General features: G+C 44.2%; 1 protein-coding gene across 1 annotated transcript in view; it reads left to right on the top strand.

Moving 5' to 3' along the window:
• The first annotated feature begins 102 nt into the window (after positions 1-102).
• The window catches only part of LOC120836072 (organic solute transporter subunit alpha-like), a 33,151-nt gene continuing 20,169 nt past the window's right edge, over positions 103-13,084 (top strand). Inside the window, exons 1-4 of the mRNA XM_040207366.2 lie at positions 103-275; positions 2,821-2,930; positions 10,665-10,816; positions 11,692-11,765. Coding sequence (XP_040063300.2) covers positions 2,861-2,930; positions 10,665-10,816; positions 11,692-11,765 — 296 coding nt within the window. The 5' untranslated portion in view covers positions 103-275; positions 2,821-2,860. The remainder of the gene's footprint in view (positions 276-2,820; positions 2,931-10,664; positions 10,817-11,691; positions 11,766-13,084) is intronic.

Below are 13,084 nucleotides of genomic sequence, written 5' to 3'. Positions count from 1 at the left end.
CCACGTTGGTTATCACTATTACCACTAAAACCAGATGGCGCAGAAAACCGTCTATTTAAAAGTTTATGCTTTTATTTATTTTTACACTAGATTGTTTTATCCATCTATGTCGTGAGGGTGTTCACGAGAGGGTTGGGCAGTCAGCTGGCTTCGCCGTCTCCGATGCGCGAGCGGTCATAACTTGATCGAAAATGATCGCTAACACGCCCGAAAAAGGGAATAGTTGATGATGATATCGACAGCTTATTCGTCAGGACTTCCTTTACGTGGACAAGGTGACGTACCGCGACCCTCACCATTTCCTCTTGCATAACTCCTTTCCTGCATGTGGAGCCCGGCTACCCACTTTCCCCAATCGGGAAGCTTTGCAAATATCGCATTTAAACAGTCGGCGATTCATTTACCGTTTTACTTTTTTGGTTAGTGAAATTCACTTTTAGGTTGTCGCAACTGCTAGTGGGGCGTTTTGGCCATTAGTTGCGATCAGCTCTAGATCGACGCCGCCGCGAAGTGTGACAAGTAGCGGTAAAACTTCACGATGGCACAGGCACGTTTTCGCGTCCTTTGCTTCAATTGCCGGTTTGCATTTCTTTTTATTTCTTTTAATGCATGATTGGTTTAAATTCATGTTTTTGTTCGCCAATGTTACCGGGGCAGTGTTACGTAACTACCCGCGTTTCAATGTTTGTAAACGGCCTGAAGTTATTCGAGTGAAGCGTTTGACTTCCGCGTTCCGTGGAATGTTTCTGTTCGCGTTTTTTCGTTAATATTTCAGTTTCTTGTAGAAGATTTCCAAGAGAAAGTCGCGCTGTTATAGCTTCCTTAAAAGAATAAAAATGAAAATATTCGAGTGGAACGAGTACAGACATGCTGGCTGTACACCTTCGTTGCTTTACCCGTGCTTCGTGCCTTTGCGTCAGTTGGCAAAATTAATCTAAAATATATTCTAGTACGCTGTTCAGTCCGCTCTGAATTTATTTGATAGCTCTAAAAATGAAAAAAAAAAAAAGAAATCTTGGGATTGGTGGAGGATTGAAATGAATGAGCATATACCTCGTGTTAAGATCACATTTAAAAAATTTCATAGCAGTTTGTTTTCCGAATCTTCATTCGGAAGATGTGTAATAATAAAAATAATAATAATAATAATAAAAACTCATTTTGAAGTGCATAATGCTCTTTTGTGCATCCTAATCAAGGCAATAATAGTTGGTTACAGATTAAGAACACAGTAGATGCTTTGCCTCGAGCACAAGCTTTGTGCGTTTGATAACACTTTGTCGCCCGCACTGCCAAACTTCAGCAGAAGTCAACAAGTGCATAATTCTAAACACTTTCATAATTCTAAACAGATACCATGACAATCACTTTCATTTAACTTTGTGAACAGCGTTAAACCGTCAATCCAATTCACACGTAAAGTAGAACAGAAGAGCGCACTGCCTTTCCTAGATGTTATTGTAAACCGAAACAGCATCAGACACATAGAAACAACTGTTTACAGTAAAGCTTGTGACACAGGTAACTTCTTAAACTTGCATTATCCAGTTGAGCACAAAAGAGCAGTTTTAAAAACCCTGCTATATCTGTCCAAACACATTTCTTCTAATCCCGAACGGCGAGCATCTAAAGATACATTTATTGTTGACTCCCTGGTAAAGTGGGATTATCCTAGATGTTTTGTAGAAAACACGCGTAAGCAGATGGGACAAGGGAGACGTCAGGATAAAAGTCGTAATAGAGCAGGACAACTAGCAATTCCGTATATTAAAGGCATTTCTGAGTCTATCTGCAGGGCCCTCGACCCTTTAAAGATCCAAATAATTTTCAAACCCCATCTTAAACTATGTGACCTCGTTTCTAAGCCAAAAGACAAAACCCCGCCAGAGTCCCAGTGTGGTGTTGTGTATAAATTGAACTGCCTAGATTGTGACGCATTATATATTGGAGAGACTGGCTGCAAACGTTGCACCCATATGAAAGAACACAAACGTGACGTGGCAAAACCCACGCATGCCACTAGGGAAGAGCTGGTTGATCATTGTTGGCAAACGGGTCACATTTTTGGCTTCGAGAACGCGTCGACCTTGGCGCGTGAACAAAGGTGGGGTCCCCGAAGGTACTTGGAGTCATGGTGCATCCGGTGCGATTCATCTGCTTGTAACTCCAACCGCGGCCCCCTTCTCGAAGTGTATGTGGACCTCCTTAAGTAGGATTTCTGGTTGGCGTTTTTCTCATTGCTGCTTCTGGGCTTCACTGATGATGCCTCCCATAGAGGAGATGAAATGTCTAATTAGATTGTTATTTGTGTTATGCCAAGTCGGTGTGGTGTGCTTAATCAATCCGTGATCCAGAAGGATTGGGATTTTGGCGTGTGGGTGAATTTGTGAATGCTCCGCGTCCACATTGTTGAGGGTTGTTCACACACTTGCAACTGCTTGCAAACAAGTGCGTTGCGACCTCTTGTAATCTCTTAAGACGAGACGAAGTACTGGCGCCACCTATCGAGTAACTGTGGAACACTCACAATTTCTGTATATTTCCTTTTCTTTTTCGTGCATTATTGTTTCGATATTGGCTCCAAAAGTTTTCAAGAACGTTCTAAATGACAATTTCCGATAGAGAGTATGTACAATTGATCTCGTAAATACTGCAAAATTGTTTGCTCCAGTGAAGTGCAGTTCCGGGGCCACCGCGTCGATGGCATCATAAGATGTTGGGAGGTCATAATGCGCTCGTTCGTTAGCAGACGCAAGTGTGTGGACCGGCCTTAACCGAAGAAGTGCCCCGCCTCCCCTGACCAGAGATCCTTCCCTGCAGTTCCAAATTTGTGTGATGCCGTGGAAGAGTCCAGCGAACAATGAAACCCCTGAATTGCTCAGAGTTACTGGAAAAGGGTTACACACCGACTCCATCAGAAGCTTATGCAGGTGAGCTCTCTTCCTGCTTCCTGTGTGGACCTTAGAGCCGCTAGATGGGCGACGCTTAGGGTATTGACACTCCATTCCCGATTGTCTCGTGGGTGTCGTCACCATTTTGTTACCTTGTGCAGAGTAGGTGCTATAGACCGTTCTCACCAAGCGTTCGGCGCAAGCGTGACGCTGCCATAACTTCAGTTTGGCAGGCGGCAGTGTACGAGACGGCTTGTGGTGCTCCATGCTCTGCATGCAGAGAGCTCCTGCGAGGTTAAAGCTAGAAGGCTAAAGTTCCCTCGATGCATTGCGGTAGCGGTGGCATAACCAAACTGGTTGGTTAGATTGGTCTATTGACAATGGTTATGATTAGAAAGCTGCAGCCTCCTGAGCCTTAGCTATGGTGTCGTGATGATCAGGCAACATTGTTTTAACATTTCTGGAGGACAGAAGAGCATTCCATGGGATTTCACGTAAAGAATCAAACAACTGGAAACAATGATTTTGAGCAACATTCTAGGCTAGGTGGCAGAAGCTACTGCCCGTTATAAAGGCTGCAGCCATTAGCATCCGTCCATCCTGTGGCTAAAGCATTATTACCCTGAAGCATAACTTTTTTAGTGGCTCTGGTTGACCCGTCTCTTCATGTGTGGGCTTCCGTGATATGTCAGTTTTACGTGAACATGATAAAACAGCACTCAGAACACGGAGGAAGAGAAAAGGACAGGTAGAACAAAAGAGCGCTGTCATTCTACCTGTCCTTTTCTCTTCCTCCGTGTTCTGTGCACTGTTTTATCATGTTGAAGTACCAACTAGCTCAAATCTCTACTTTACTTCAGTTCTATGGTGTGGTCGTCCGAGACAAAACACCAGGCTTCAATCTATCTGATATAGCGAATGAAAAAAATTTGCCCTAGGTATAAAAAGTCGTTGCATATTTTGGCCGATACCTGACGCTTTTATCACTGCCCATGTAGCACCTGGTTCTGTCTCGTCCTGTCGGAAGCGCACAAAGTGCCATGTACTTCTGACAGAGTTGGGGGACTGACGAGCGGGTGTGTCAGCGTGCCGTAGTTTGCGGCGCGCAGAGCTAAAGCTCGCGCTGCAGAACCCAGGGACCCTGGGTTCAATCCCCGCCCCTGCCCGTTTCAATCTGGACAAGTGCCGTACCGGCATCTGGTCGTATATTACTGCTCCTCAATGCACAGTAAAGACCTCGGGCTAGCAGTGGTACTTAATTTCTAACCTACGGTGTAAACGGATGACACAATGCGAGGCTAGACGAACCTCGCAGTGTGTAAACAGCCAACGTTTAATTTGCTCTCGCTGACAGAGTGCTTTCGTGCGTGTGCTACTCTGGTCGCCGTCTCTTTAACGCCGTTCCTGCCACCTCAGAGACCATAGTCTATGCAGAAACTTCTGTACTTTATGTTTTCTTCTTAAATGCACATTCAGTGGAAATGAAGGTGCTACACCCATGGTTTGTGCAATGGGTCAGCTAATGCAGGTATAGCGTTTATAATGATTGCGCCGTCAAATTAGGACCACTTCCCAATTACTCCGAAACATGTAAAAAAATTTTATTACAAACTAGCAAACTCCTGGGACCTTCAAAACCTTTATCTTGCCATTGCCAGTGTAACGGGCTTCTAGACCTTGTCAAGCTGCTCTTTAGTAGCTTTTTAGAGCACAGCTCTGAGGCGCTCGTTTCTGGGTTGAGCGGCGTCGCCGTCGGCGTAACCATGCGTTGCATTATGGGACGTTTTCCATAATGACGTCACGTGTGACGTCACGAGGGTAAAATTTCCCCGGTAAATTTGGCAGGGGAAATTTCTGTGCTAAATTTAGCGAGGAAATTTTACCCTCGTGACATCGCGTGTGACATCACAAGGGTAAAACTTCTCTGCTAAATTTAGCAGAAAAAGTTTTCCACTAAGTTTAGTGGGGAAATTTTCGCACTAAATTTAGCAGGGAAATTTTTCCACTAAATTTAGGGGGCAATTTTCCTGCTAAATGTAGCGGGTAAATTATCTGCTAAATATAACAGGGATTTTTTGCTAAATTTAGGGTGGAAATTTTACCCTCGTGATGTCACATGCGATGTCACATGAATGAATGTGAAGTCAGAAGAAATTTAGCGAAAAACTTTCACCGCTACATTTAGCGGAAACATTTTCCCATTAGATTTAGTGGGGAAATTGACATCACGTGACCTCAACACCAATCCAGTTCCCCCCTAAATTTAGCGAGAATATGTCCCCCGCTACATTTAGCGGGGAAATGTTTGCTAAATTTAGGGGGAAATTTAGCAAAAGTTACCCGCACAATGGGAGCGGAGCAGGAGAGGAAGAGGGGAGGGTATGGAGGGGGAGCAGGGGCATACCCTTCCCTCCTCCTCCTCCTCTAGAGCTGCTCTCTAATTTGGCATTAGAGAGAATTGTAAGCGTCTTTCATTTCTTGACCAATAGACCCTCCAGAGCACATCTGGAAGATCAAGTTTTGAATTTGGATTGAATTTTCGAAAGTGGTGCCAAGCTGGTGGGCTAAAGGCGGAGGAGCTTCGTGCAATGTCCACGTATGCGTAGTAAGAGTCTAGATGGGATTGTGTTTTAGGCTACAGTCCTTGGGTGGTATAACCATCTATGGCATAGCTTCTCAAACTGGGTTCCAAGGGACCTGGACGTTCCTCAGGGTGCCCCCAAGGGGTACCCAAACTTTCAAATTTCCTCGAACGTCCCTGCCACTAAGCAAAGTGTTCTTCCAGATTAAGCACTGTCTTAGCAGATTTGAGCCATCCCTTGATGCGTATATTGAGTCAAACACTACCTAGCTAGGTGCATCCTTGTTTTCATGGTCCGTGGGCTTTTGCACCGCTTTATTGTGTCAACGCAGAGACTAGAAGAGGTTCTTCAGCTTTCACTAAAGCCTCGAGATCACATAGTTTGAGAAACCCTGATCTACAAAGAGATGCTGATGAAATGACGAGATGCCCTGGGATAGGACACGGTGAAAAAAACTGCAGTAAATGCCAGACAATAGATTCTTTTCAAAAGCCTGCACCATTGCGTGCCCACCATTACTTGATCACACACTTTAAGGGTAATCAGATTACCCTTGTGATTACTTTGTAATAAATGTATCCAAATGATTACAAAATTACTCCAAAAATCAATTACAAGTTATTTGATTAGTACTTATAATGAATACCATGCAAGTCTGCTTCTGTCCCCCAACTTGAAACAACAACAACAACAACAACAACAAATATCCCGCTATTTCTGGCTCCTTCTGTTTGCCTTTCTCCCAATCAGAGAAGTGTCGAGTTACTCTGGGAGGGAACCGGCCACGCAGAGCATACACGAGAACGGTTGCCACGGCGATAGATTAATGAGCTGTCTCTTACGTAAATACAGGGCCGGCCGGCCTTCGAGGCCGCGCAGCTGGGTTCTGTTCTGTAACGTGGCGTGGTATTTTAGTCCCCTTGTCTGGGTTACGAATGAATAGAGGAGAGTTGTCGCAGGATGCCCGGTAATTGAATTGGTCGCCATAAAGCCATTTCCGGGGAACTGATATTGATAGGAATGGGCGAATGTTTGCTTATTACGAATAGCTCATCGACTTCGGTTCTATTTGGCATTCGCGTCGAATCAATTTTAAGTATTTGACAATATCGAATTATTCAACAATATTGAATTATTCGACAATATTGAATAAACAAATAAGGGCAAATATGAAACTACAGTTTAAACATATCTTGTGGTATTTGTTGCTTGTACTATTCAAGCTGTTCGATTCAAAATTATTTGGCCAAAATCACTATTCGGTTCGAATTCGATTCGGACCCAAAATATATGTTCTGCAAAAGGTTGTCATTTTGTTTATTATGTGGTTACTTTTGTTCCGGGGGTAATACACTGAATACATTGAGCTTCATTGTTCCGAAATGCTCCAATGATTGTGAATGTTGATGCAAATTCAGTAGCAGTGTGTTTGCTGCTGCCTTCTCTACCATTTTAATAGGAGACAATGATTGCCGACGTGGAAGTAAAAACGTTTTTACGGCTCTATGCATGTAGCACACGTAGCTTGTTTGTCATCAGTAAAAAAAGTTTTGATACAATGGTGAATTTTCGTAGTCAGCCTAAAACAGTACATAGAAGGAATGACTGTCAAATGATTGCTGACACAAGAATAAAAACATTTTTATTACCCTATCTACGTAGCACGTGTTTATTGGCAAATGGGGCTCATATTTGTCGTGAGCAAAAAACAAAAATGTGTCGGTGTTTTATTGAAAATATTCATTGTCTATTAAAAACAACATGAAAAAAGCAGTGGCCGACATTTCCCCAGACTGCACATTACGGCTCATTTCTATAAGAGTGGATAGATGGATGGTAGTGACTAAACTCTTAGCATCAAACAGTAGCTTTAAATTTTGCTGTAAATTCCACCTTTCATTAGTAATTCAGAAATCATCAATGTCGCCTACTGGAAAACTTGCATTCTACACCTTTGCGTTTGCATACAGCACAGTAGGCGCCACCAGGGTGACTCCAAAAGGGAAAAAAAAGAAAAGGAAGGGAGCATTGGATTACGCGGCCCCAAACACGTTTGTTAGTGTACTTACCGAGGTCTGTCATTCATGAAACCACTTGTCACACTTGTGCCTTTCATTAAAGCAAAACATGACTTATATGACTAACCATCTGCACGCAAACTAACGGGTGAAGTGGCATACACTTTGTCAACATAGTGGAACGCGGCTTTCCAGAAGTGAGAAGGCAATTTGTGAAACTGCCGCATATTAAAGATTGTTTTGTCGTTAATTGGCTTCATTATAAGGTCGTTTCCTGCGCGAATTCATGCAGTTGAGCCATTAGCCAAAGCTTTTTCCTGTGCAATGTCTTTACAGCTCAGTGAAGAGTTCTTCAGTGCCATGATTCGGTGCATCAGCCAAAGCAGTTGATGGCAGAAAAGAACCGCAGCTGCTCCAGTTGATGTGGTCATCTGCTCTGTCTGACGTAGTCAGTGACAATGCTAATGCGTTTATAATTAAACCAAAAGGACTACTGCCTTTATGCAGTGAAAACCTAAGGCGACAAGGATTCTTGCGGGATTTTGTGACGGAATTGATTCGCTTAAAATCACTGCTGTGGGAGTTTGTCACAGTATAAAATAACCTTGGATTAGACAAAGAAAAATGAAAGATTCAAATGTGGAAAGAACAGAACAAAGGGGGCCAAACAGTGTCTCAAACTCGGCTACAATTTGTTTAGTTACCCACCATATACAGGGCGTCTCACGAAACACTGGCCAAATTGCTCCTATGAAAACTGCGTTGCGTGGAGAAAGGGCTCGTGTCGTATAGATGTCTGCCAAGAGGCCTGTTTAAGAAAATGAAAAACGTTCGGTATAATTAAATTTCTAATTACTTTTGATTAATGAATTCTGCAGTTAGTAAATTTAAAGGTACGGTTTTGATTAGAATCTTTATGGGCATCATTAAAAACCACTAAATTATCCTATTTTACAAAAACATAAGGCACGCATAGCATTTTATGGCAGTCCGTTACGGCGCTAAATTTGGATGCATTCATAAGTTTCTGTTTCCTAACGGAGCACATCTCTACACCAGCAGTCTTGCTGCTTGCTGCCAAACTGCACGGTTAATGTGCTCCGCCGCTCACTCTGTGCATGACCAAAGTGAACCCATGAATCACAGCTTATTTTTTGCAATTTCATTCGAACAGTTAAGAGTCTAATTTCATCAGCATGTGCCACACTTCCTCCGCTCATACGAAGGAGGTGAGGTGGTGGTTACGGGGATTGACCATGGGGAGCAGAATGTCTCGTGCAGAGGTTCTTCCATGTAGGCAAGCGAAACTTAAATTTGCGTCCACATTTACTGTTTTCTTTGAACGCTGTAAAATATTTTGTAAGGTTTGACGATTTAGTGGTTTCCAATGAGGCCTAAGATGAATCAAATTTACTACTCAAGAAGTTAATTGCTCAAAAGTAACTAAGGACATAAATATACTAATGTTTATTAATATGTCTAAATAGTGGGCCTAAAAGAGTCTAATTTCACCAGCATGTGCCACACTTCCTCCGCTCATACGAAGGAGGTGAGGTGGTGGTTACGTGGATTGACCATGGGGAGCAGAATGTCTCGTGCAGAGGTTCTTCCATGTAGGCAAGCGAAACTTAAATTTGCGTCCACATTTACTGTTTTCTTTGAACGCTGTAAAATATTTTGTAAGGTTTGACGATTTAGTGGTTTCCAATGAGGCCTAAGATGAATCAAATTTACTACTCAAGAAGTTAATTGCTCAAAAGTAACTAAGGACATAAATATACTAATGTTTATTAATATGTCTAAATAGTGGGCCTAAAAGAGTCTAATTTCACCAGCATGTGCCACACTTCCTCCGCTCATACGAAGGAGGTGAGGTGGTGGTTACGTGGATTGACCATGGGGAGCAGAATGTCTCGTGCAGAGGTTCTTCCATGTAGGCAAGCAAAACTTAAATTTGCGTCCACATTTACTGTTTTCTTTGAACGCCGTAAAATATTTTGTAAGGTTTGACGATTTAGTGGTTTCTAATGAGGCCTAAGATGTATCAAATTACTACTTAAGAAGTTAGTTGCTCAAAGTAACTAAGGACATAAATATACCAGTGTTTATTAATATGTCTAAATAGTGGGCCCTTAGGCTGGGACCAATCCAAGACCAATTTTTTTTTTCTGTGCTAAAACTACTTTTCGTGAAAACAATTTGGCCCGCGTTTCATGAGACACCCTGTGTATCCTTCTTCTCAATGGTATCAACAAGATATACGAGGGAACATCACGCTTCCATGTGCTCATACAAACCACTTGTACACTCAGTTTGGAAGAACCACAAACAGCAGAGCACATCAGACACACCAAAATGACCTGGAAGTCTCGGATTCTTCGCCTTACTTATACAAAAAAACCTGATTCCTTCAGTGAAATGGTCACCATACTATTTAGGTCCATCAGACAGAAATCAAGAAATCAAGCTAAAAAAAACAGGTAATAAGACATGCTCCGCACCTTTGGCCCATTTCATTCTAATCGAAATGGTCACCGTAATCTCAAAGCTTATTGAACATCAAAAGTTTTTGAGAATCAATATTTCCAGCTTGCCCATATGATTACTGCACTTTATGGAATGTGATATTCAAGAGCAAAGATTCTACAACGCTTTACTGTCTGCTGCACCTTAAGGGCATCGGGGCAAGACAGGAACTCTAAACTGTAGTATGTGCATTTTTTTCCGGCTCCTGCAAAAACAAAAAAAAAAAAAGAGCAAAGTATGCGTTTGTGATTAGACAGCGTAAGGTCGCTCTGCCTTCGAGGTATGACGACACTGGTTGACGCCATTGATGAGAAATGGAATCAGCTCAGTACGACTGCTAGCCTGGAGTCTTTTAACGTGCACCATGCATTAGTAGTAGACTCGTTTGATTTACCTGCACTTCTGTGCCAGCTACACACAGTGCACACTGCCATACTGCCATATTCAATTTACAAGTGCAGCCTATTTTAAAACACATACCTGGAAGTACACTGCCCTGCACTTTTCTGGTAAATCGAACGAGCCCAGTGATACACTGCCGCATGCCGGTGTGCTGTTCATCCAGATAATTGAAATGGGGCAGTTTTGAGCCACGGGTCTCTTTGTCTTGTTGGATTGGTTGTGGACAACATTGTGTGTGCGTGCAGTGCTGGGCAACTGGGGCCTGTTTCTGGCGACGGTGGAGAGCCTGATGGTGATGACGACGGTGGCGGTGTTCGTGCACGAGTGCCTCTACCTGAGCGCCTGCTGGCCCACTCGGCCCCTGGTCTACAGCTCCCTGGCCCTGTCCGTGTTTCCGGTGAGTCCCCAATGGGGGCGCCGGGTCTAGAGGGAGACGTCGGCACGGCATTGGCGTATTGGCAGGACATTGGCGTATTGGCAGGACATCGGCAGGTAAAACATGGGGCTGGCAGAGTGGGGAAGAACTCCAGCAGGGTGTTCGTGGGACATCCGCAAGATGTTAAGCAGACAGTTGGGCATAACATGGGACTGCACGTGGGCACTGGGTCTGGAGGTAGATGTCGGCAGGACATTGGCACATTGGCGGCAGTAAAAAATGGGGCAGGTAGAGGGGGTGAAAACTCCAGCAGGATGTTGGCAGGACACCATCAGAGTCTCGGCAGACAATTGGGTGGAACGTGGGATCGCATAGGGTGTGGAGGGAGACGTTGGCAGGATGCCAGTAGGTAATTGGTAGGGTATTGGCACGTTGGCAGGCAGCGGGGAAAACTTTGGCAGGATGCTGGTAGGACATCGGCAAGGCTTTGTGGCATGTCTACAAAGCGTCGGCAGGCACTAAAACATAAGGCCACTAAAGTGGAGGGAGATTTTGGCATATGCCAGTAGAATAAGGCATTGGCATGTCGACTGGACATTGGCAAGCAGTAAAATACAAGGCTGGTAAAGCAAGAATGCTTCCTATTTCCTTTACATTGTTCTAAAGGAGAAATAAAAACAACTCAACTTCCTTAGTTTTTTCGTTTTTGTTTTTTTTCGTATGTCTTTTCCTTGGGTCTACATCTCTAGCTGCAATGTCGTTCATCTTTTCTACTAATCCTGTTGCTCTTTCTCCCTGCCTTCTTTGACTCGCGTGTGCCTCTCTTTCGTGACTGCTCACTCTCTTTCTTTCCTCCTCTCCTTCCTTCCCCGTGCTGCCCCGGCCCCACCCACCAGGTAACCTCGGTCTGTGCCTTAGTGGCTACCGTGTTCCCTAGGGTCCACGACGCCACATCTTCTATTATCATGCTGTGAGTAGACCGGCGTCGGCGACGCACTGCATGGCAGACTGACGTTCCTGTTAGAGGCTTCCTTGGCTCCGGCGCAGTCCTCAGGCATTTCCTAACTGGTCCTGAAACTTTCCGTTGCGCTGCGGGAGACGTTCCTTTCCTTGGGGAAAATCCGAAACACCAGAGGCACTCTCTCGACGCCACACTCCATCCCACCGTAACTTGGCGGAGCAAGCGCACGGCCCCCTCGAGCCAATCTATGTGTCGAAAAGAGACCCGTGACCACGCTATCCGTGCAGTGCTGCCTAAAGCCACATTTGTAGGAACTCCCAGTGGCAAGCTATTTTCTGGGGCAGTGGTTCTCAACCCTCAATGTTTTGCGGACCCCTTGTGGATCTGTGTAGACGACAGTGGAGCCCATTCATAATGAGGAAAAGGGGAAGGGTATAGGTTAGTCATGGTAATGATTTAAAAAAGCTCGAGGTACACCTAAGCTTGTCTTATGAGTTGTGAATGCGAAAGTATGCAAGCAGCTCGTCTGCTCCCTTTGTTGTCTGCTGTGTACTAGCGCGCGCTTCGGGATCTCGGAGGCGATGGCGCAGCGGCCAATGGGATTTAGTATGGTGTTAGAAGACTACCCTATCAATATTTTGCTACGGTGTTACATATGTCTTTATTAAAGTAAAATAATGCAACTGCTCAAAACTGAAACTGAAACTGGACTGGGGAGGAAGAAGCAATGTAGAGGGGGAGAAAGTTGCTGGAAGGCACATGGCTACACCCAACCGTGTTTTATTAATGTTTTTCTTTGTTTTCCCAGCTGTGCGAAGCAGACAAAAGACGATTGCGTCCCACGAAGAATGCAAAAGTCAAGCACTTTGTGCTTGGCATTTGCATGTTTTTCAAACTCTTACCAATTCATGTTTGTAAGACCAGCGATGTCCTCAGTTAGGCGAAGGTGCGACGACTCGGCGATGTCTTTGTGCGAGTCAACTTGGCAGTCGGGCGTGTCGTATGGAATGAAACCTAATTGTTTTGATGGGTAAACAATTTTTCTTTCGAAGCTAGACAGATTCGCCGGTACTGCAAACAATAGTTCCGAAGTAGAGGTTCCATGCCCGTCATCTGCCGCCATCGCTTAGTCTGCTTCGTTAAGCAGTCGAGCCTGCAACTCCTGCGATACGGTGCCATGTTGAGAATTATGCAGATAACGCACAAAGTGCTTCGGATTCTCTGTGCAACTTTTTTTTTTTAATCAATGTATTTGCAGCTTTTTAGAAGCCACAAAAATGGTTATCATATTTTTTCCTAGTTTTAGTATTGAGTGTGTGCCATCATTT

The sequence above is a fragment of the Ixodes scapularis genome, unplaced genomic scaffold (assembly GCF_016920785.2).
Source record: "Ixodes scapularis isolate PalLabHiFi unplaced genomic scaffold, ASM1692078v2 PGA_scaffold6__148_contigs__length_123643588, whole genome shotgun sequence".
Taxonomy (NCBI): Eukaryota; Metazoa; Arthropoda; class Arachnida; order Ixodida; family Ixodidae; genus Ixodes; species Ixodes scapularis.
This window is presented reverse-complemented; position numbering and strand designations above follow the sequence as displayed.